The 22,139-nt window shown below is 49.1% G+C and overlaps 2 protein-coding genes across 3 annotated transcripts; one reads left to right on the plus strand and one right to left on the minus strand.

Moving 5' to 3' along the window:
- Positions 1-1,315: 1,315 nt before the first annotated feature.
- Positions 1,316-10,502, minus strand: LOC133241380 (proline-rich protein 36-like). 2 transcript variants are annotated; one of them, XM_061406785.1, is made up of 3 exons: positions 8,859-10,502; positions 3,443-3,535; positions 1,316-3,093 (listed from the first exon to the last, which is right to left on the minus strand). In XM_061406785.1, the coding sequence occupies exons 1-3, from the start codon at positions 10,038-10,040 to the stop codon at positions 3,088-3,090; spliced, it is 1,281 nt and encodes a 426-aa protein (XP_061262769.1). In that variant the 5' UTR covers positions 10,041-10,502; the 3' UTR covers positions 1,316-3,087. The 2 variants fall into 2 exon arrangements, with proteins under 2 accessions (XP_061262769.1, XP_061262768.1); XM_061406784.1 differs by lacking the exon at positions 1,316-3,093 and having other exon boundaries at positions 3,124-3,535.
- Positions 9,249-21,819, plus strand: STIP1 (stress induced phosphoprotein 1). Its single transcript, XM_061406774.1, has 13 exons — positions 9,249-9,330; positions 12,797-13,006; positions 13,461-13,602; positions 13,756-13,897; positions 14,672-14,840; positions 15,850-15,976; positions 16,062-16,164; positions 16,385-16,505; positions 17,612-17,833; positions 20,227-20,263; positions 20,467-20,570; positions 20,730-20,902; positions 21,348-21,819. Exons 1-13 carry the CDS (start codon positions 9,322-9,324, stop codon positions 21,418-21,420), a joined length of 1,632 nt encoding a protein of 543 aa, XP_061262758.1. The 5' UTR covers positions 9,249-9,321; the 3' UTR covers positions 21,421-21,819.
- Positions 21,820-22,139: the final 320 nt, after the last annotated feature.

Below are 22,139 nucleotides of genomic sequence, written 5' to 3' on the forward strand. Positions count from 1 at the left end.
AGAAGAGATAAGAAAGCCTTCTTCAGCGATCAATGCAAAGAAATAGAGGAAAACAACAGAATGGGAAAGACTAGAGATCTCTTCAAGAAAATCAGAGATACCAAGGGAACATTTCATGCAAAGATGGGCTCGATAAAGGACAGAAATGGTATGGACCTAAGAGAAGCAGAAGATATTAAGAAGAGATGGCAAGAATACACAGAAGAACTGTACAAAAAGGTCTTCACGACCCAGATAATCACGATGGTGTGATCACTGACCTAGAGCCAGACATCCTGGAATGTGAAGTCAAGTGGGCCTTAGAAAGCATCACTACGAACAAAGCTAGTGGAGGTGATGGAATTCCAGTTGAGCTATTTCAAATCCTAAAAGATGATGCTGTGAAAGTGCTGCACTCATTACGCCAGCAAATTTGGAAAACTCAGCAGTGGCCACAGGACTGGAAAAGGTCAGTTTTCATTCCAATCCCAAAGAAAGGCAATACCAAAGAATGCTCAAACTACTGCACAATTGCACTCCTCTCACACACTAGTAAAGTAATGCTCAAAATTCTCCAAGCCAGGCTTCAGCAATATGTGAACCATGAACTTTCTGATGTTCAAGCTGGTTTTAGAAAAGGCAGAGGAACCAGAGATCAAATTGCCAACATCCACTGGATCATGGAAAAAGCAAGAGAGTTCCAGAAAAACATCTATTTCTGCTTTATTGACTATGCCAAAGCCTTTGACTGTGTGGATCACCATAAACTATGGAAAATTCTGAAAGAGATGGGAATACCACCACCTGATCTGCCTCTTGAGAAATTTGTATGCAGGTCAGGAAGCAACAGTTAGAACTGGACATGGAACAACAGACTGGTTCCAAATAGGAAAAGGAGTTCGTCAAGGCTGTATACTGTCACCCTGTTTATTTAACTTATATGCAGAATACATCATGAGAAATGCTGGACTGGAAGAAACACAAGCTGGAATCAAGATTGCCGGGAGAAATATCAATAACCTCAGATATGCAGATGACACCACCCTTATGGCAGAAAGTGAAGAGGAACTCAAAAGCCTCTTGATGAAAGTGAAAGTGGAGAGTGAAAAAGTTGGCTTAAAGCTCAACATTCAGAAAACGAAGATCATGGCATCCGGTCCCATCACTTCATGGGAAATAGATGGGGAAACAGTGTCAGACTTTATTTTTCTGGGCTCCAAAATCACTGCAGATGGTGACTGCAGCCATGAAATTAAAAGACGCTTACTCCTTGGAAGGAAAGTTATGACCAACGTAGACAGCATATTCAAAAGCAGAGACATTACTTTGCCAGCAAAGGTTCGTCTAGTCAAGGCTATGGTTTTTCCTGTGGTCGTGTATGGATGTGAGAGTTGGACTGTGAAGAAAGTTGAGCACCGAAGAATTGACGCTTTTGAACTGTGGTGTTGGAGAAGACTCTTGAGAGTCCCTTGGACTGCAAGGAGATCCAACCAGTCCATTCTGAAGGAGATCAGCCCTGGGATTTCTTTGGAAGGAATGATGCTAAAGCTGAAACTCCAGTACTTTGGCCACCTCATGTGAAGAGTTGACTCATTGGAAAAGACTCTGATGCTGGGAGGGATTGGGGGCAGGAGGAGAAGGGGACGACAGAGGATGAGATGGCTGGATGGCATAACTGACTCGATAGACTTGAGTCTCAGTGAACTCCGGGAGTTGGTGATGGACAGGGAGGCCTGGCGTGCTGCGATTCATGGGGTCGCAAAGAGTCAGACATGACTGAGTGACTGATCTGATCTGATCTGATTCTATTGAGAGGTGTGAAAGGGAAAGATGGGTTACAAGGTATTACACGTCCGAAGTATGTACGTGTAAACTATAGGCCTGCCTGGCAGAGGCCTCTCCGCATGCCTCCTCTCAGGGCGAGTCTGAGGGCCTGGCCAGTGACCCAGAGGGGCTCACCCTGTCTTCCTCAGGGACAGGCCTCAGAACACCGGGAGCTGGAGACCTGGAGCTGGAGACCTGGAGCTGGCTGAGGGAGGGCACTGGCTGCCCCCCTCTAACTTCAGAGAAGGCCTGGAAGGAGGTGGGTGCTCTGGGGACATTTGTCTTGAAATATACAAAACTCTCCAATAGTAGTGCTCGTTGTAACAAATTTTAACACCATAATAAAAATTGAAAACCCCTGTTATGGGCTGAATTATGTCCCCTCTCCAAATTCACATTTTAAATTCCCAATGCTCAATATCTCACAACAAGACAGTATTTGGAGACAGTTTTTAAAGGGGTGGTGAAATTAAAATGAGACCCTCAGGGTGGGCCCTGATCTAATCTGATTGGTGTCCTTATCAGAAGAGGAAAGTTTGGGAGTTCCCTGGTGGCCTAGTGGCTAGGATTCTGGGCTTTCACTGCCTTGACCCAGGTTCAACCCCTGGTTGGGGAACTGAGATCCCACAAGCCACATGGTGCAGCCAAAAGAAAGGAAAGTTGGACATATACCTGGAGTGCATGCTTGCACAGAGGAAAGACCACGTGAGTTAACAGTGAGAAGCCGGCTGTCTGCAGGTCAAGGGGAAAGACCTCAGAAGAAACCAGGTCTACCAGCACCTTGATCTTGGACTTCCAGACAGAAAATTTCTGTGGTTCAAGCCACCAAATCTTCGGTATTTAGTTATGGCAGCCCTACCAAACTAATCCAGCACCCTTCCCCATTCCCCATCCACAGGAGCAAAACTTGAGCAGTTAGCTGTGTATCCGTCTAGACTTTTCCCATGCATATCCTGTGTATATGAAGATATACACTTTCTTTTTTCTCATACACACTGCTCCATGACTAACTTCCGTTGTTCCACGGTACATCATGGGCATGTTCTCCTGTCAGTATCCACCAGCTTGTTCTTTTGAACACTACTAATACTCCATCCTAAGGAGACAACACCGTGGTTCCCGGTATCCTCCACGGGTATACGTGGGGTCGGGTGCTGTTCCCTTTGCCGTCACAAATAGGACTGCACCATAAAGAAGGCTGAGTGCCGAAAAAGTGATGCTTTCGAACTGTGGTGCTGGAGAAGACTCTTCAAAGTCCCTTGGACTGCAAGGAGATCCAACCAGTCAATCCTAAAGGAGTGAAAGTGAAAGTCACCCAGTCATGTCCGAGTCTTTGCTACGCCATGGATAGTCCATGGAATTCTCCACGCCAGAATACTGGAGTGCATAGCCATTCCCTTCTCCAGGGGATCTTTCCAACCCAGGGGTCAAACCCAGGTATCCTGCATTACATGCAGATTCTTACCAGCTGAGTCACCATGGAAACCCTAGAATACTGGGAATGGGTAGTCTATCCCTTCTCCAATGGAGCTTTCCAACCTAGGAATCAAACCAGGGTCTCCTGCATTGCAAGTGAATTTTTTACCAGCTGAGCTACCGGGGAAGCCCATTCTAAAGGAAATCAACCCTGAATACTCACTGGAAGGACTGATGGTGAAGCTGAAGCTCCAATACTTTGGCCACCTGATGTGAACAGCTGACTTGTTGGCAAAGACCCTGAGGCAGGGAAAGACTGAGGGCAGGAGAAGAAGGGGGTGACAGAGGATGAGATGGTTGGATGGCATCACTGATTCAATGGACATGAACTTGGGCAATCCTTGGGAGATGGTGGGGGACAGGGAAGCCTGGTGTGCTGCAGTCCATGAAGTCGCTCAGTCGTGTCCGACTCTTTGCGACCCCATGGACTGTAGCCCACCAGGCTCCCCCATCCGTGGGATTTTCTAGGCAAGAATACTGGAGTGGGTTGCCATTTCCTTCTCCAGGGGATCTTCCCGACCCAGGGACTGAACCCGGGTCTCCCGGATTGTGGGCAGACGCTTTACCGTCTGAGCCACCAGGGAATCCTTCCTGCTTCCAGTGTGCCGGGCTGCAGTCCAGGGGGTAGCAAAGAGTCGGACAGGACTTGGTGACTGAACAACAAAATACTTCCTTGTGCCGCCAGGCTAGGCCCAGACGGGAGAAATCTGTAAACCTGAAGCTGCTTTCTGTACTTTAAATAGACGCTACTCAGTGTGACTTCCCATCAGTAGGATATGAGAGGGCTGCTTTCCCCATGCTCACACTCTGCACCACTTGTTATTTCTCAAGAAACAGATGTTGGAAAGAAGATAGTGGCACTGGCACGTTTGAATCTGAACAGACCCACTGGACCTAGACAAGGGTGAGAGAATCAGGAGCAAGGAAGTCTAGAGGGGGCAAGGTCAGAGAGCCTCCCTGGGAGAGGCGGAGGGCCCCATGAGGGAGTAGACACATGATCAGCTCCGTTTACTCACTCACCAAACTTAACACGCATGGACTAGGTCCTAGGCCTGAGTGCCCACGGCAGCGACCAATCATAGGCCCCACACACTGGAAGCATCTCATGTGGGAGGCCTGGATATGACCTGGGAGCCCCAGCCAGCGGTTCCTTTTGCCTCTGGCCACCTACCTGCTCAGGAAGCCAACCCGCCCTTCTCCTTCCCAAAGCCAGGAGACGGATGGGAACTTGCAGAAGGGTCCCTGTCGAACCCTGACAAACTTTGCTGAAATGGACGTGGCTGTAAAAGACGGGAGTCAAGGACACCTCCAATGTTTTCAGCGTGAACCAGCCCAAGAATAGTGAGGCCACTGACAAGAGGGAAGTCAAGGGAAGAACAGCTTCAGGGGAGCATGTTGGGAGCTCTGATTTGAACACATTGCAAAGTCCATTTGCCATCCAAGCGGAGACGTCGAGGAGGCAGCTGGGTAGACAAGTGTGGAACTGGGAACAGATCTGATCTGAAGATAGAAACGTGGGAGTCATCCAAGATGGTATTTATAGCCACGAGGCTGGCGGAGCTCACCCTGGGATGGCCCGTGGACAGGACTGGGCTCTGGGGCTCTCTGATGAATACTTATTAGATAATAATTACCATCATTTTATTCCTTGAAGTGTCTGGCACAATTCCTGGCTCTGTGAGTTCACTGAATTGAGCAGAACTCTACAGCACTTTATTCTCCCCACGCTTTTCCTGCTATTCAGGACTTGTGTTAGTGGGTAGGTGAAAGTAGCAATCACTCAGTTAAATGGGAAATGAAAATATTCTTTAGGAATTTCTCAGAACCCAGAATGGAACTTCATTCTCCTGTGGAGAAGGAAACTCAAAGTTGTCTTAAGTTTCCACTCCAACAGTGAAAGTGCTTATAAAAACGAAACTCCCAGGCTCTACAGACCCCAGAGTTCTGAGCCAAGCCCTGCCCCGCCCCTCTCCTCGCTCCCAGGCCTAGCTTCCTGTCCTCCAGCTGCTTTTCCTGATATTGGTAGAGCTTTTTTGTTGGCTGCGCCTCATGGTATGTGGTATCTTAGGTTTGCAACCAGGGATGAAACCAACTTGAGCTGCAGTGAAAGTGTGGTGTCTTAACCCCAGCACCACCAGGCAAGTCCTCTGGGAGAACTTTAAAACTAAGAGTTTGCTCTGCAGAGAATTTGGTTGTACACGGTGACTCCTTCTGTCTCTCGTTCGCTACAGGATTTACAGCCTCAGCGTTGACTCCAGATTCAGCCCTTGCCATCTTGCTCCCCACCTTGAGAGCAGCAGCACCAAAAATAGCAGCATGAGTCACTGAAGCATCGGGCATCGTCGTCAAGGGCCAGGACGCCTGCTGCGGTGGAGCTTCTGCTTGATTTCCAGGGACCTGGGGAAGGGAACCCTGGCCAGCTGGCCCCCATCACTGCCTCCTGGACCCTGGGGGAGAGCTGAGTTCACTAAGAAATTTGAAGCCTGAACTGGTGGAAATGTTAATGTTCAGAATGGCTTTACCATGACACTGCATAAGGACCTCAGGGTCCCTCATTTGCACCCCTTCTAAAGTTCTATACTTTTTTTTTTTTTTTACACTGTATTTTATTTTTCTTTTCTGAAAGAGGGCTCTCAAAGTTTTATGTTTCAGGTCTGAGAAAACAAGCATGGGTTAATTTTGTTTAATTCTTATTGTGACCTTGGGAAACCATTGGCTTGTCTTCTCTATTTACAGACAAAGGATACGAGAGCAGAGAAAAGCCTTCCTTGGGTTCCTGGAAAATTCCAGGTTTGTTTCAGCCTCAGGGCCTTTGCAGTTCCTATTGCCCTGTCTTGAACTCTGTCCCTGGCTTGGGGCTTTTACTAAGCAGCAACTGCTGGGCCCTCCTTCCCTGCCTCCCTGGTAACTACTCTTTATCTTTACTTTTTGTTTTCTTTATGTAGCATTCACCACTCCAGAATTATCTTCATTTGTGCATCTACTTCTTTAACAAATGCTTATGGTACATATTCTGCCATCAGGCACTGTTGTCAGCTTTATAAATATAAAATCATTCAGTCCTCACTACTCTGACACTGAAACTTGTCCATCCACACTTTAAAATGAAAGCAACTGAAGCATGGAGAGGTTAAGCAGATTGCCAAAAGTCACACAGCTGGTGAGTTACAGTACCACCTGTCTCCCCCACTGGAAGACAAGGTTCACCTGTGCAGAGCCTGTAGCTGAGGCCTGCCCTGCTCACTCAAGAGCCCCTGTACCCAGAGCAGTGTGCCACACATACAATCATACAAACAGGATATGAGACAGCAAAGGCCAGGTCACAGAGAAGGAGGGACGGGAGAGAAGCCTGGAGAGAGGCTGTGGGGGAGATGATGGAAGGCCTCGAAGGGCCTCAAGCGCTGAAGGACGAGCCGGGCTGGGGGGCAGCATTGGGACCGGCAGGAGTGTGGTGGTCTGGGCACCGTGCCAAGAAAGGCAGGATCTTGTTGACAGATTTAACTTAGCAGGTAGGCGGGCAAACGCCTTGGAGTTAACCTCCTTCCTTCATGCCCTGCATCCATTACATGAACAGACCCTGTCAGCACCTCCAAAATGCATTCCTAATCCCACTTTTCTCACCCAAATTCTGCTCCCACCTGGCCCACAGCTCCATCACAGCTTTCCTGGAATCCTGCCACGGCCAACTAGGAGGTCCCCTGGGCTTTCAGCCTCGTCCCTGACACAGCAGTCAGGGGGATCCTGATAAACCTGTCAGATCACATCACTTTCCTGCTCAAAATCCGCTGGCATGTTCCAAAGTGAACACAACGCCATCTCATACTGCAGGGTCTCCTGCCCACCCCTAGTTCCTCTAGTCGCCCCTCCTTCCTACCCCTGCCATTTTGGCTACCCCAAGGCCTTTGCATTTGACCTTCCCTCTGACTGGCAAGCTTCTTCCCTAGGAGTTCCATGAATCTCACTCTTTCACTTCCTCAGGTTTTTTCTCAAGTATGAGCTTCTCACTGGGGTCTGATCTGGTCCCCCTGCTGAAAATGCAACACTGCCCACTTACCCAGTGCTCTGTCTCTACTGCTGGTTCTACGTGCAAACTTTGATTTTTTAATTCCTCACTGCACCTCCCCAGTGCCCACAATTACACCTAAAACACTACAGGGCATATTTGATTAAGCTAGGTGCAAGACACTGTATAACCTACATGGAAGACAAAAATATAAACGAAAATAGACACAAGGCCCTTGTAGGCCCTACAAAATATGCCATGGATGGATACCAAAGTTGCTGCTGTAGGACTCGTGTGGCCCATGGCGTAGTGAAAGCAAATAAACTGGCAGACAGAAATGAGTGAGCTGCTTGCAAGCAGGTCGCCAGAGAACCTTGACAGCTCTTATTAGCCTGCAAGACCTGGCAGAGTTGGTGGAAGGGGGATGCCAGCAGAGGAAACATCTTGCAGGCAGGCCCAAAATAAAGGAGCCCACCTAGCTCAAGGAACAGACGAAGAGTGCGCCTGGAGTTTGGTGCTGAAGGTGGAGGACAGGCAAAGAACAGATGGGAAAAGTGGGCCTGTCATGTAGGCCCTGATCTCCAGTCTAAAAGCTTCCAAAGGTCCAAGCAAGGGAGGGGGTTATCAAGTGAGGCATGCGATCCGCAGCGACCTAGGTTGCAATGTCTGAGAAGGGGGTCACAGAGCTGGGATGGAAGAGGACCCTGTGACAACCTATTGGCATAAAGGGCAGCTAAAACACAGGGAAGGGATGGCATTACCCAGCTGGGGGTGGGGAGGTGGGGCGGGCGCAGCAATGCCTAAGACCCTCACCCAAGCTCCCTCTAGACCCCAGACATGCAAGGCCTTTGTTCCGTGAACCACACTGGCCCAGAGCGAAATCATGTCTCTCTGACGCTCTAGCCCTTTCTGTTTCTCTGCAGGTACCCGTCCTGCCTTTCGCAAGAGGGCAACGATTTTAAGAATCGCCCAGGACGCCGCCAGTAGGTGATCAAGCACCTCAGTGAGGTCTTTTGTTTCCTTCATCCCCTTACCTCCGAATAACGGAGGCAGAGACCCTTCATTAACGGCTAAAAACTCTACTGCACGAATGTGAACAATCCCACGCCACGGCCCTCTACCCGCGAGGTTCAGCGAGGGTGTGCATCTCCACCGAGGAGATCGGCCAAGATGAAATTCCGAGCCAGTCCTACCCGAGCCCCAGCGCCTTCACCATCACGCGGGATTTTGGGACACCCAGAACCCAATACTGGGATTCAGGGACGGGCCAGGCTGCGCTCCCGAGGCCAATCCAAACTGTCACCCTCACTGGCTGGGACCCCTGAGCCTGACACTCCGGCGAAGGACCAAGACTCAATGCCGCCGGATAGACGCGAACTGTTTCAGACTGACTCGCCGCAGACCGACGGAAGAAGCGGCCCGGGCGGACCCACCAAACCCACACCCTCAGAAACGACCACTGCAGAGCGTGTCTGTGGCCTCAGACTCCCATAACCCACCGCTGCTGTAAAAACCCTACCCTGCTCTTTGAAGGGCAGCAATTTAAACCTATCAGAACAAAGTGTCTGCAACTTACCGACCAATTGAAATTTTTTAAATCTGAAGGCGGTGCTGTCACGGAGTCTGTCAGCCCAATGGGAGAGGTGGAAATTTCCAGAAAGAATAGGACCAATGGGCGCGGCCAGCGCGGCCATGATTGGCGGGCTAAGTGACCAATCGGTGTCGCAGAGGTCCGCCCCTCCCTCCAATCATAGAGTATATGATGGGTGGGGCTTTCAGAGCAACGTCCAGTCTCGAAACGCGGGGGAGGCAGGACTCTCCCCACTGTCCAATGAGAAAGAAGCAAAGATGATGGGCTAGACTTCAAGCCAATGGGAGGAAACCATAGAAAGCCCCCTAGAGGGAAGCGACCAGTGAGCCGGCGAGGAAGAGGCGGGATCTGGGGGTCCCGGCAGCTTCTAGTAGGTTCCAGAAGGCGGCGCGTGCGGTTGGGAACGCGGAGCCGACGGAGTCTATTCAACGGGGTTTCGGACCGGGCTATGGAGCAGGTGAAGGGGGAGGGGCGGGCTGCGGCCCGTGGCCGCTCTGGCACCCGCCAAGGCTGGGCCGCGGGTGGAGGGGCGGGGCGGGCGCCCGATTGTTGTGGCCGGGGCGGGGGCCGGGGTCGGCGGAGCCGCGGGGAAGGCGAGGGCGTGAGGGCCGCGGCGGGCGGACGGGGAGTGAGGCCTGGCGGCGGGGAGCGCGGGGTCGCCTCAGTGCTCGTCGCCAGTCGAGTCGGCGAGATGGGCCGGGGGACGCACCAGTTCGGCTTAAGTCCGGCCCGCGGCGGGAAGAAGAGCCGCGGCTGGGCCCCTGAGGCCTCCCAGGACGTGGGTCCAGGCTGAGCAGGGGATGGCGCCCGCGGCGTTTGGAGGGCTGGAGGTGGGCGAGAGGCCTTGGGAAAGGCGAGAGGGATCAGGTCAACCTCTGGGAATTCGTCTTCTGGGAGAGAGATCTGAGATTGCAAAGAGGTTACCCAGGATTTGGCCCCAGTTAACTTGGAGGAACGCGGGGACGGGAATACACTGCAAGTAGCTGATGGACTCGGTGGCCAGTTGCGGGGAAACCCTCCTTCTCTGCATGGAAGGCCGGGGTGGAAGAGTGTTGAGTGAAGGTATGATGAGCAGCAGGCCGACTTCTTAGCCTGATTCGGGAAAGGAGAGGGTACAACAGAAGTCCTTGGAAAGAATTTCATCTCTACCAGGGTTTTACAAATCATTATGTGCAGCACCTCCCTCTCTTAGTTTTTTCTTTGTATGTGTGTGATTCAAGAGTTGACCGACGACTGGTTCTTCTAAAACGTGGGGTTTTAATTGCACGAGGAGGAATTTGGTTGCTGAAGGAAATTTAAAGTATATAGTTAAGCAGAGAGAAGTAAGTTGTTTGACTTCGTTCAGCGTTATGGGGAGGCTGAGTTTGAGGCTGTTGTGGGTTACTCTCTGTGAGTTAATTGTGTCCTCTGTGGCCTGAGGGTTGTGAGACTCGAGAGAGGTTTTATTGAATTGGAACCTGTTATTGGGCTGTAGTGGTTGATTGGGGGGAGGAGGAGGAACAGCTCGGAGTTTTTATTGGTGTGATCTACAAAACTGAATCTTTTATCCTGGTATATCTATTGCTCCCTTTAGCTAACTCTGGAGCTTCTTTGCTAAATTTTTAAAAAATTAGAGTGGAAACTGAGAGTTTAAACATTTCTCACCCTCATGATAACTAAATTGTGTCTGGGATTGAATAGGCTGTGATACAGACAAGAAACTGATTTTAAATTTAAGAAGAGCGCTCATTCCGAAGTTATCAAAATACGGGGAAAAAATATTGCTTTATCGCACTTGCCCATAGTAGAAGTGTGCATGCAGGTAGACTGAGTAAACGCAGGGACTGCAGTTTACAGGCCCGTTGTACAAGGCGGCCAGGTGTGTTACAATCTGCTGTCCTGCATCCGTTCAGTATGTAACCTTTTTTTCCCTCTTAGATGCATGTTTCAGTTCTAGGAAATACTCAAATAGGAGACATTTTGAGTGTGTAAAATTGTGTTTTTTTTAAACTACCTTTCAAATAAAATCTCACAGTGATAAAACTTAAAATTTGACCACATACAGGCATTATGTGTCAGTTGCATTATGTATGCATTATGTGTCAGTTGATATAAATTTATCAGTTCAAATGCACGCACTTCACATTTTTAGCACACAATCATCTTGTTTAGTCGCTAAGTCACGCTGGACTCTTTGCAACCCCATGGACTGTTGCCTGCCAGGTTCCTTTGTCCATGGGGTTTTTCAGGTAAAAATACTGGAGTGGAGTTGCCATTTCCTTCTCCATCCACTTGATGTTTTCAAGTGCTGATTTCCTGCTTGCAGGAAAGGTGTGCTCAGTTTGGAAAATGTTCTGTAGGATAGGCAAGAATGTCACCAAGGTATTCTCAGCTGCCTCGTGAAACTATTTGAGTTTTTTAACTTCTCACCTTCCAGCTTGCATTCTATAAGATTTTTTTCCTTGCTGGTTAAATTTGGTAGTCTCTCCTTTTTCCTCTTGGAGGTTGTCTTCAGATTTTTCTGGCTAGTGGAGGGTCCCATTTGGTGTGCCTCAGGGTTCCGAAGTCATTTCTCACAGCAGAATTCTTTCTTGCATCAGTACACTGGATGGGCATACCAGGAAAGAATGGCTTGTGTCCTGAGTGACACAGCTGTTCTGACCAATGTGTGGGCGTTTGGGGGGTGGTCCTCCTCTCTTGTTGGGCTCCCTGATTTGGAGAAAGTGAAAGTGAAGTCTCTCAATCGTGTCCGACTCTTTGTGACCCCATGGATAGTAGCCTGCACCAGGCTCCTCTGTCCATGGGATTTTCTATGCAAGAGTACTGGACTGGGTTGCCATTTCCTTCTCCAGGGAATCTTCCCGACCCAGGGATTGAACCCAGGTCTCCCGCATTGTAGACAGACGCTTTACCATCTGAGCCACCAGGGAAGTCCAGTTTGGAGAAGCCTTTTAATTAGAAGCCTGTTCTGATATGGCCAAGGTCCATTTCACACCAGTTGACCCTCTCGGTGTGCCCCTGCTGTTTCGGTTCTGGGTATTTGAGAGACGAGGGAATGGAACTGCAGCAGTGCTACTTGATCCTCCTTCCGTCGGTTTTGTTGCTGTTTAGTCACTAAATCGTGTCCAACTCTCTTGCCACCCCACGGACTGTAGCCGGCCAGGCTCTTCTGTCCATAGGATTCTCCAGCCAAGACTGGGTTGCAGTTTCTTTCTCCAGGGTATCTTCCCAACCCAGGGGTCGAATCCTCCTCTCCTGCACTGCAGGTGGATTCTTTACCACTGAGTCACCAGGGCAGCCCCTTCACTTGTTTAAGTGTGTTTAATATTTAAACATGACAAAAACTGATTTTTATCCTAGCTGCATTTTTTAGCTGTTAAGAAACAGCCACAGTCTGCCGTGTTGTGACATCTACCAGTGGAAACAGATTGTTCTCTGGTGCTCGGTGAGCGTCCTGATGCTCCTGAAGGCCATCCTGGTACCCGAAGGTTGCTGGAGCGTGTACCAGTGCGTCCTTAGTCCTCTGTGTTCCTGGCTCCCTCTTCAGTGAGGAATCTCCCTCTTCAACTAGGCCTGTGTTCAGTTCATCATTTGAACTCTGGAAATCCAAAGGAAATTTCTTTTTCCACAAAAGGCATTCATGCATATGTCCTAGAGTGGCTTCTTCAGCTCAAAGTTGAGACTTTTGGAAGAGTGTCTGGAGTTGTTAATCCCCAGGGGAGCCAGCAAAGGGCAGAGACAGGCCACTTCTTCTTTGTTACTTTATTTTTTCCTTGCTGTTTCCCACAGGCGTGGGAACTGTAAATTAATCTGTGATTTGTTTTTTTTGATGTGTAAAGTAACCAGTTTGTCAACAACTACAGAAAGGAATGAGTGTCACTTAAGAAATAGGGACTAAAGAAGAATTTCATGGGGCGAAACTGTATTGGTTCCTCTCTTCTCAGGTAAATGAGCTCAAAGAGAAGGGCAACAAGGCCCTGAGTGCCGGCAACATTGACGATGCGCTGCAGTGCTACTCCGAAGCCATCAAGTTAGACCCCCAGAACCACGTGCTCTACAGCAATCGCTCTGCGGCCTATGCCAAGAAGGGAGACTACCAGAAGGCTTACGAGGACGGCTGCAAGACCGTTGACCTGAAGCCTGACTGGGGCAAGGTAAGCCGCGCAAAGGGGGCTTTTCAGGAGCCCGGAAGCTCCTCTGGGGTAGCTCTGGCCTGCCTGGCCACCTGTCCTGAGAGACTCGTAGTTGGTTACTGCCCTCTCCTTGGTCTTCCTGCCTGTTAGAATGTTCCTCAGAGTGGTGACATGTTTTGTCACATCTGAGGTACTATTAGTTAAGACATGTTTTACTTTCTGTACTAAGAGAAAACTGCTCTAGAAGCTAACAGCACTTGGCGTCATGAGATGAACTGGGCTGAAGCGGCCGTGTTCTGCAGGGTCGACAGATACTACCGTTGTGTCCTGGTCCTCTTCCTGTTTGTTGGTTTGTTTTGTGGCCTTCACGTGAATGCCCGTTTTGTTCCATGAATTGTAAAGTAGATTGTTTTGACTTTATCTTTGGAATTTACCTCTGGGTGTCTTATTTTTTATCTTTCTTTGCTGGTTTAAGGGCTACTCACGAAAAGCAGCGGCTCTTGAATTCTTAAACCGATTTGAAGAAGCCAAGCAAACCTATGAGGAGGGTTTAAAACATGAAGCAAACAATCCTCAGCTCAAAGAAGGTTTACAGAATATGGAGGCCCGGCTGGCAGGTAGACCCCAGAACACTGCCCTGCCCCTGTTACTGACTGCTGTTTTATACTTGGGTAGTGTTGAGGCTCCCCCCACCCCCAGTGTTGGTTTAGTAGGCCACAGGGGCACAGTAACCGACTTCCTGGTGGTGCGCTTTCCTTTATTCAAAACAGAAAGGAAATTCATGAACCCTTTCAACATGCCTAATCTGTACCAGAAGTTGGAGAGTGATCCCAGGACCAAGACTCTGCTCGCAGATCCTACCTACCGGGAACTGATCGAGCAGCTGCGGAACAAGCCGTCCGACCTGGGCACGTAAGTTCAAGGCGGCAGGTTTGTGTCTAGAAACAAACACAACTGTTGTGGTTTCTTCCTAGGACCCTGTGGCAGGGGTTCCCTAGACCAGACTGGGGTTTCTGCCTTTGTTTTTTTCCTCCAAAGAGCAGTCAGAGTTTACTGCTTTATTGCTTATTTGTATTTCTAGAAAGGGTCGGGGAGATCACGTATTAGAGTAATCTGGGGGGCTTGTTCTGCCCCTCCCCACCTTCACTGCACTCCTGGCAGTGCTGACCTGGCATCAGCTCTGTATTTTCTGTATACACAGGCATACATTTTCACATGAGGCGTGTTTTTGTGCTGAATGTATGTCAATACCATTGATTCTGTTTCATGGTACATGTACCTTGATAGTGAGAACCCAACATAGTCCTCTCTATTGGTGTGTTGGAGTGGAAACTCAAGGTTGAAAGCACATCAGATCTAAAGATCGGCTCTAAATCTTGTGCTGGTGTCTGTGACTGCCTGGGTGCCTCTGACCTGAGATCAGACAGAGTGTACCTGTAACTCACTCCCCTGTGTGTCTGCTGGCCTCGAGAAACAAACCCCATCTGCGTTACCTCATATTTTATATGGAATTTTGAGGGGTTGAGCATTCCGCAGTTGTAACTCATGGGTAGTACAGAACCTAGCAACCTTCCCATGGGTAAGAATCTTTTCTATTCAATAATCTGAGCTTTAGCAGTAAGTAGGGTTTAAGATCAGTTCTGGAGAAGACTAAGTGCTGTTCTTCATTTTTTTAACCAATACTAGGAAACTGCAAGATCCCCGGATCATGACTACTCTTAGCGTCCTGCTCGGAGTTGATCTGGGCAGTATGGATGAAGAGGAGGAAGTTGCAACACCTCCACCACCACCACCTCCCAAAAAGGAGACAAAACCAGAGCCAATGGAAGAAGATCTTCCAGAGAATAAGAAGCAGGTTGGTGTGTGTGTATCTGTCTCTCTAGAACACTTTACTATCATGCATTTAGAAACTGCCTAGTAGCCGGCAATATGTGTCCGGTAGGACCATCTTCAGACTTCGGATGGCTGTGCTGGTTTTTTGAGTGCTCAGTGTGTGGTCAAATTACTGTTATTGATAATTAAAATGTTTTGTATGTTAAAAGGTCCGTGTAACAAGCAGTTCCATAGGAACTATGTGTCTCAGAGTCTGCCACAGGGTCCCACGGCCACTGTGGTTCTGGCTCATGGTTCTGGCAGTGTGGACATCAGCCAGGGTCAGCCTGAAATCTGTGTGTGGCCCTTGTTCTTGTTGTGATCCAGAAGAATGTTGTCTGTCAGCTCATATGCTTCTGTTTCCTGGCTTAGCGGACAACTTTCAGTCTCTCAGAGCATCAGGCCTGTGCTGAACGGTTTTATTTCCCTTCTTATAAATGGGAACAGCAGATTGTTGCCAAATTTAGTACCGTTAAATGGGTAAGCGTTGGTTGCTCATGGTGTCTCAAAGCTGGAAAAAGGCCCTACGGTGTGGGTGATCGTGAGTCTGCTGCAGACTCCTGCCACCAGGACAGCCCCTCCTGCTCCTCCTCACCCCTCTGCTGTCGTTCCCTGGTGGCTGGGACCCAGAGACTGTGCGTGAGAGAGACCAAACTTGCTCAGCCTCTTGGGTTAAACCCAGCACAGAGCTGTGTTGTCCGCTCTCAGGTTGTTTCAAGCTGAGGGGATTTCCTCTTCTCTGAGGAAACCCTCACTTTCGGACAAAAATCCAGGAGAGTAGGTGGGATAAGGGGGTGTCTTGGAGGAAGCAGAGAAGAAACCAGTTTTCCATCTTAACAGCTGATACTCCCCTCTGGGTGTGGAGAACCTGCTTCCCGTAGCCTCGTCGGGTGGGTGTGTGTGCTGTGCGTACGTGTGACATCCCAGGCACTGGCTCCCTTTGCCATCTGGGTTAGATGTGCTCAGCCCTCCTCCTTCCGCACCTCCTCTAGGCGCTGAGAGAAAAAGAGCTGGGGAATGAAGCCTACAAGAAGAAGGACTTTGACACGGCCTTGAAGCACTACGACAAAGCCAAAGACCTGGATCCCACCAACATGACGTACATAACCAACCAAGCAGGTGAGGCCCGGCCCGTGCGCGGGAGTGCTCCCAAGGTCCCGCGGAAGAGGCACGGGCTGACTCTTCTTGATCCTCTGCTTGGCAGCCGTGTACTTCGAAAAGGGTGACTATGGTCAATGCCGGGAGCTTTGTGAGAAGGCCATTGAAGTGGGGCGAGAAAACCGAGAAGACTACCGACAAATTGCCAAGTACGCTTGACCTGGAGTGCCTTGAGTAATCGGGAGGGTCCCGTGTCTGCAGTGGGAGGGGGCTGGAAAGGAGGCTGCAGGGACTGAGACTGAAGGTGTTAGAAGGATGTGGTGCCGGGGGCACGATGTGGGCCTTGTGTCTAGATGTTTTGCCTCTGCAGAGGCTGACCTTGTCTGTGCTCTGCCCTTAGCAAATTCTTCTTCTTTGTGTCTTTGTCAGAGCTTATGCACGAATTGGCAACTCTTATTTCAAAGAAGAAAAGTACAAGGATGCCATCCATTTCTACAACAAGTCTCTGGCAGAGCACCGAACCCCAGATGTGCTCAAGAAATGCCAGCAGGTGGGTAGGGAATGAGGGATGTTTTCTTAACTCGATTTATTGTAGTCATTTTTATTTAGTAATGAATTTGTTGTTTTTGGTTATTTTATATGACGTGTCTCCTGTAAATGATGACAACACATAGAAATAGCCCAGTTTTTCTGCTGTCTTTTTTAGTCGGCCAGCATTTTGACCTTAAATTTGTTGAGGGTCAGCGCACTGACAGTGTTGTGGTTTTTATTGTAAATTAAGACCCTGATGCTGGGAAAGATTGAAGGCAGGAGGAGAAGGGGACGACAGGGTGAGATGGTTGGATGGCATCACCAACTCGATGGACATGAGTTTGGGTAGACTCCAGGAGTTGACGATGGACAGGGAGGCCCGGCGTGCTGCAGTCCATGGGGTCATAAAGAGTCGGACACAACTGAGCGACTGAACTGAAATGAAATTTTTTCTTACTTTATACAACCAAATTATGCAGGGGGGTGATTTTATTCACACAAAGATTGGTCAGAAAAATAAGAGCTGTTAGTCCATCATTTTCACATAAGGCATATCTTTGTACCAAATGTATGTCAGTACCATTTGTTCTGTTTCATAGTATATATACCTTGATAATGAGAAATACAAAATTCTTTTCTTTAATTGAGGTAAGGTTGATTTACAACGTTATTTCAGTGGTATAACAACTCAAAACTTACTAACTATAGTGTTTATTTAAAGTTATAAAATATTGGCTATGTTCTCTGTGCTGTACAATATATCTTTGTAGTTTGTACATAGTGTAAGGAATATAAAATTATTAATCCCAAAATTAAATCTCACCAGCAGTACCTCATAGCTCAGTCGGTAAAGAATTTACCTGCAGTGCAGGAAACCCAGGTTCAATTCCTGGATTAGGAAGATCCCCTGGAGAAGGAAATGGCAACCCACTCTGGGATTCTTGCCTGGAGAATTCCATGGACAGAAGAGCCTGGCAGGCTACAGTCCGTGGGGTCGCAAGAGTCGGACACGACTGAGTGACTAAACCACCACCACCAAGCAGTACTTTCTGAAAATTGAAATTCAGACTTTTTATTAGCCCAGTGTTATGAGAGTTTAAATGACTATTTCAAGAATTTTTTTAGGCAGAGAAAATCTTGAAGGAGCAAGAGCGGCTGGCCTACATAAACCCTGACCTGGCCTTGGAGGAGAAGAACAAAGGCAATGAGTGTTTTCAGAAAGGGGACTACCCCCAGGCCATGAAGCACTACACGGAAGCCATCAAACGGAACCCCAAAGACGCCAAGCTGTACAGCAACCGAGCTGCCTGCTACACCAAGCTCCTGGAGTTCCAGCTGGCGCTCAAGGTGAAGGCAGGGTAACCTGTCCACGAGGAATGTGTTCTTCCTCTTTTCGTGCGTTCGTCAATATCAGCTTGACGTTCTTGCTTTGATGATAGATTCAAAGTGGTGGTGCGTGTATGAGACTGAAAGTCCAGGGCCTGTGTTACCCTGTCCTGGCCCATGTAGTGTTGTTTCGCGTGTAGGAAGTATTTGGGAAAGTCAATCCTTTTCCCTTCCCATTGCCTTTCTTCATGTGGTAATCATTTTGCCTTTTGACGTTTTAAATGCACAGTTGAGCGGCGTCGAGTCTGTGCACACTGTTGTGCAGCCATCACCACCCTCTGCTGCAGAGCTTTTCCATCTTCCCAAGTGGAAGCTGCATCTTCTAACACTAAACTCCCCATTCCTCTCCTCCAGCCCCTAGCAACCAGCGTTCTGTTTTCTGTCTTTGATCACTCTGGGGACCTCCTGTAAGTGGGATCATATAGTACTGGGCCTTCTGTGCCTGGCTCGTGTCACTTGGCATAGGGTCTTCAGGGTTCATGTTGTAGCCTGTAGCGTTTCCTTTTCGTGGCTGAGTGGTCTGTAGCGTGGATAGCCCGCACTGTGTGTTCGTCGGTTCACCCATCAGTGGAGGTTGGGTTGTCCCCGCTTCGGGCGGTGCGGAGCGGCGCTGCCGTGAGCGTGGGTGCACAGACAGCTGTCTGCCCCTCGTGTCGGTCCTTCCGGGTGTTGCATGCAGCGGCGGAGGTATTGCAGTTCTGTGTTTAACTTGGGGGAAGGGGTGAACTGCCTCGCTTTCTATAGGAACTTTACCATCACTCCTTTCTTCGGTACTCAGTAATATGGGTCTGCTGCTGTAAGTCACATCGCACGTGGTCAGGTATGCCAGTATTCAGCACTGGAGGAGTTCCTCTCCATCATGCCCTTGAACGTGAGCTAATCTGTGCATCTTGGCAATTGGATCTATCTAGAGACCCCAGTACCTGAGTCCATGATGGTTTTTGTCTGATGACCCAGATCTTTTGGGTCCGTCCAGCCTAGAGACATCACTGCTGCTGGAAGGACTGCACAAGGGCCGTGTCAGAAGCAAGTTGGTTTGCAAAGCAAAGAATAACATTGTTAATCACCTGAGAGGCGGCATAGGACTTTTCCCAAACTGCAAATGGGAGGAAGGAATCAGCAGGATCGCTTCTGGTCTTCGGGCTCCTCATTAGCCATTGGTTGGGCCACGGTGCGCATGGCACACTGCATAGCGTTCTTTGTCCTGTAATTTTATGTTCTGAAGACACATCAAGCAAGTATACAAAATACCTGTGTTTTCCTTCATTTTCAACAATAAGCACTGACGCTTGCTAAAACTGTTTGTGAAAGGAAATGATACATTTTGACACTTGACCTCATAGGTTTTTGAGCATACATGTCCTAAAATGACTCTCCTTATCCATTCACAACATTATTAGCACCTAATAATAGCAAAGCTAAGGCCATTTTCAGATTTCCTCACTGGTCTAAAAATAAAGTTATGGAGTTGTCAGTATCGGGGTCCATTTATTTCCTCTGGTGATCATTGTCCTTTTTAATTTTTTGAAGTAGAAGTTTCCCTACATTTCGGGGTTTTTTCCCTCATTAACATCAGCCTTCTAAGGAATCTAGACCCCTTCCCTTGTGAGATGGTTCAGGATCTGGTTTCTTGTGTCTTGACGTTCTCCTTACTTTGGTTCTCTGCTCTCCTTTTCTCCTTTATCTGGGCCTTCTATTGAATCACCATGAGGCCAGAGTTACAGAAGTACTGGGGTGGGGAGTAAATTGGAAGATTGGGACTGGCATATACACACTATTATATATAAGATAACTAATAAGGCTCTTCTGTGTAACACAGGAAACTCCACTCCATACGCTATAATGGCCTATATGGGGAAAGAATCTTAAAAACAGCGATTATTTGTATGTGTGTAACTAATTCACTTTGCTGTATACCTGAAACTAATTCAACATTGTAAATCAACTGTACTTTAATAAAGTTTTAAAAATAAGGGGCTTCCCTGGTGGCTTAGTGGTAAAGAAACCACTTGCCAAAGCAAGAGATATGGATTCAATCCCTGGTCTAGGAAGGTCCCACATGCTGCAGAGTGCCTAACCCAGTGCACCACAATTATTGAGCCTGTGTTTTAGAGCCCAGAAACCACAGCTACTGAGCCCACATGCCTTAGAGCCTGTGCTCTGTAAGAAGAGAAGCCGCAGCAGTGAAAACCCCGTGCAGCCAAAAATAAGTAAAAGAGGCACTAGAACAAAAGTCGCATGTCCTGTAATGGCCCTGGGTGAACAGTTGGGTTTGTGATCCCAGGTGATGAGTCAGCTGTGGGGTAGCTCCTCTAAAGGAATGAGCCTGATTCGTTTCTGCTTTTCCTTCCTAGGACTGTGAGGAGTGCATCCAGCTGGAGCCAACCTTCAGTAAGTGTCTTCCTGTGCTGCTCCGCTGCCCCCTGTCTGGCCAGAGGGTTGAGAAGAGAGAGCATACTCTGCCTGTGTGTCTTTGGAGGTTATAACGTTTTGAAGCTAGTGTCAGGCTGAGGAGTGATGGTGTTCAGAGCAGGTGAAAGCAGGCGGAAGTGTGTTCTGGGTGATGCCTCACCTCTCTCCTTTTCTGTCTCCAGTCAAGGGTTATACCCGGAAAGCAGCTGCCCTGGAGGCGATGAAGGACTACACAAAAGCCATGGATGTCTACCAGAAAGCACTCGACCTGGACTCTAACTGCAAGGTGGGGCTGCCCTGGCCTTCAGGGATCTCTGCCCTGCTTCCCTTTCTCTGATTCTTCCCTCTCGCCCTCCCCCTCAATGACTCCTGTTACCTTGGACCTGCTGCAGCAGTGAGCCAGGTAGTGCTAATGCTCTCCCCTTCTGGCCCTGCCGGAATGCAGGAGGCCGCAGATGGTTACCAGCGCTGCGTGATGGCCCAGTATAACCGACACGACAGCCCCGAGGATGTTAAGCGGCGGGCCATGGCCGACCCGGAGGTGCAGCAAATAATGAGTGACCCGGCCATGCGGCTCATCCTGGAACAGATGCAGAAGGACCCCCAGGCGCTCAGCGAGTGAGTCGAGCTGGGGGGTGACGGCCTTGGAGGGAAAAGGTGGACAAAAACAGTGAGAATGCACAACTTTGGCAGCAGTGTGATCCACCTAAGTAGCATGTATATAGTCTAGTTCTCGGTTAAAAGGTTGGCAGGTGGTAGTGAGCTGGAAGGGCTTTGTTTGTTGGCGATAATGGCTTAAGTGGTTAGTTAGAAAGACCAGTGTTGCTGGGAAAAGGTCTCAGTGTACTGTTTCCGTGGGCTCGTGTCCAGTGAGAGTGGTCAGGTTCCAGCCACTGGCAGAGGAGGCCCGTGCGGTTCTCCCACAGGGCAGTTTCCACCAGGACTCCCCTTACCACCTCTTGCTGATTGTGTCCAGGGCGGGTTACACTGGGGCTTGCTCTGCGAGCAGGTAAAAATTTTTAGGGGTTAAGTCTCATTTCGGGTAACTTTGCCTCTTTGTCAGACACTTAAAGAACCCTGTGATAGCACAGAAGATCCAGAAGCTGATGGATGTGGGTCTGATAGCCATCCGGTGATGACTTGTGCATCATCCCCTTCCCTTCGCCCTCATGTGGAAAGAGGAGCTGGGACCGCGGCACGCAGCACGGAGCAGAAGGAAGAGAAGGGGCGACAAGCGAACAGCGTATCTATATATTTATACAGACCTACATGGAAGATTCAGAGACTTACACTCGCGCATTCGTGCAGCTGCTGCCTCTGGGCCCTCCCAGCACACGCATGGTCCTTCCCCTGCCCCCCAGTCGCTGTCTCGGCTGCTCTCCCATAGTTGGTTATTTTTTATTTGGGGCAGTGGGCTTGTATGGGGAGGGGAGGGTATTCTTCCCAACCTCAGGTCCCAACTGTCTTCATTCACATTGTTAACTCCACGTCCTCTTCTCCAATAAAACAAGCCAGTCAGGCGTGGTTATACATTGTTATGTCTCTGAGCGATTTATTTATTTATTTTTTTACCAAAAGACTGAAGCAGCTCTCCTGCGGGAGTCACAGCCTGGGTTGGAAGAGGTGTGAGTGCCAGCTGACTACTAGGAACCAGGCATGCTCTGTCTTCCTAAATGGTGGGGTTGGGTGTGAGCTTTTCTCGGTTCCACCGCCTTGCCTGGTGGCTCAGACAGTAAAAAATCTGCCTGCAGTGAGGGAAACCCAGGTTTCATCCCTGGGTCGGGAGGATGCCCTAGAGAAGTGAATGGCAACCCACTCCGGTATTCTTGCATGGAGAATCTGATGGACGGAGGAG

Source organism: Bos javanicus, chromosome 29 (genome assembly GCF_032452875.1).
Source record: "Bos javanicus breed banteng chromosome 29, ARS-OSU_banteng_1.0, whole genome shotgun sequence".
NCBI lineage: Eukaryota > Metazoa > Chordata > Mammalia > Artiodactyla > Bovidae > Bos > Bos javanicus.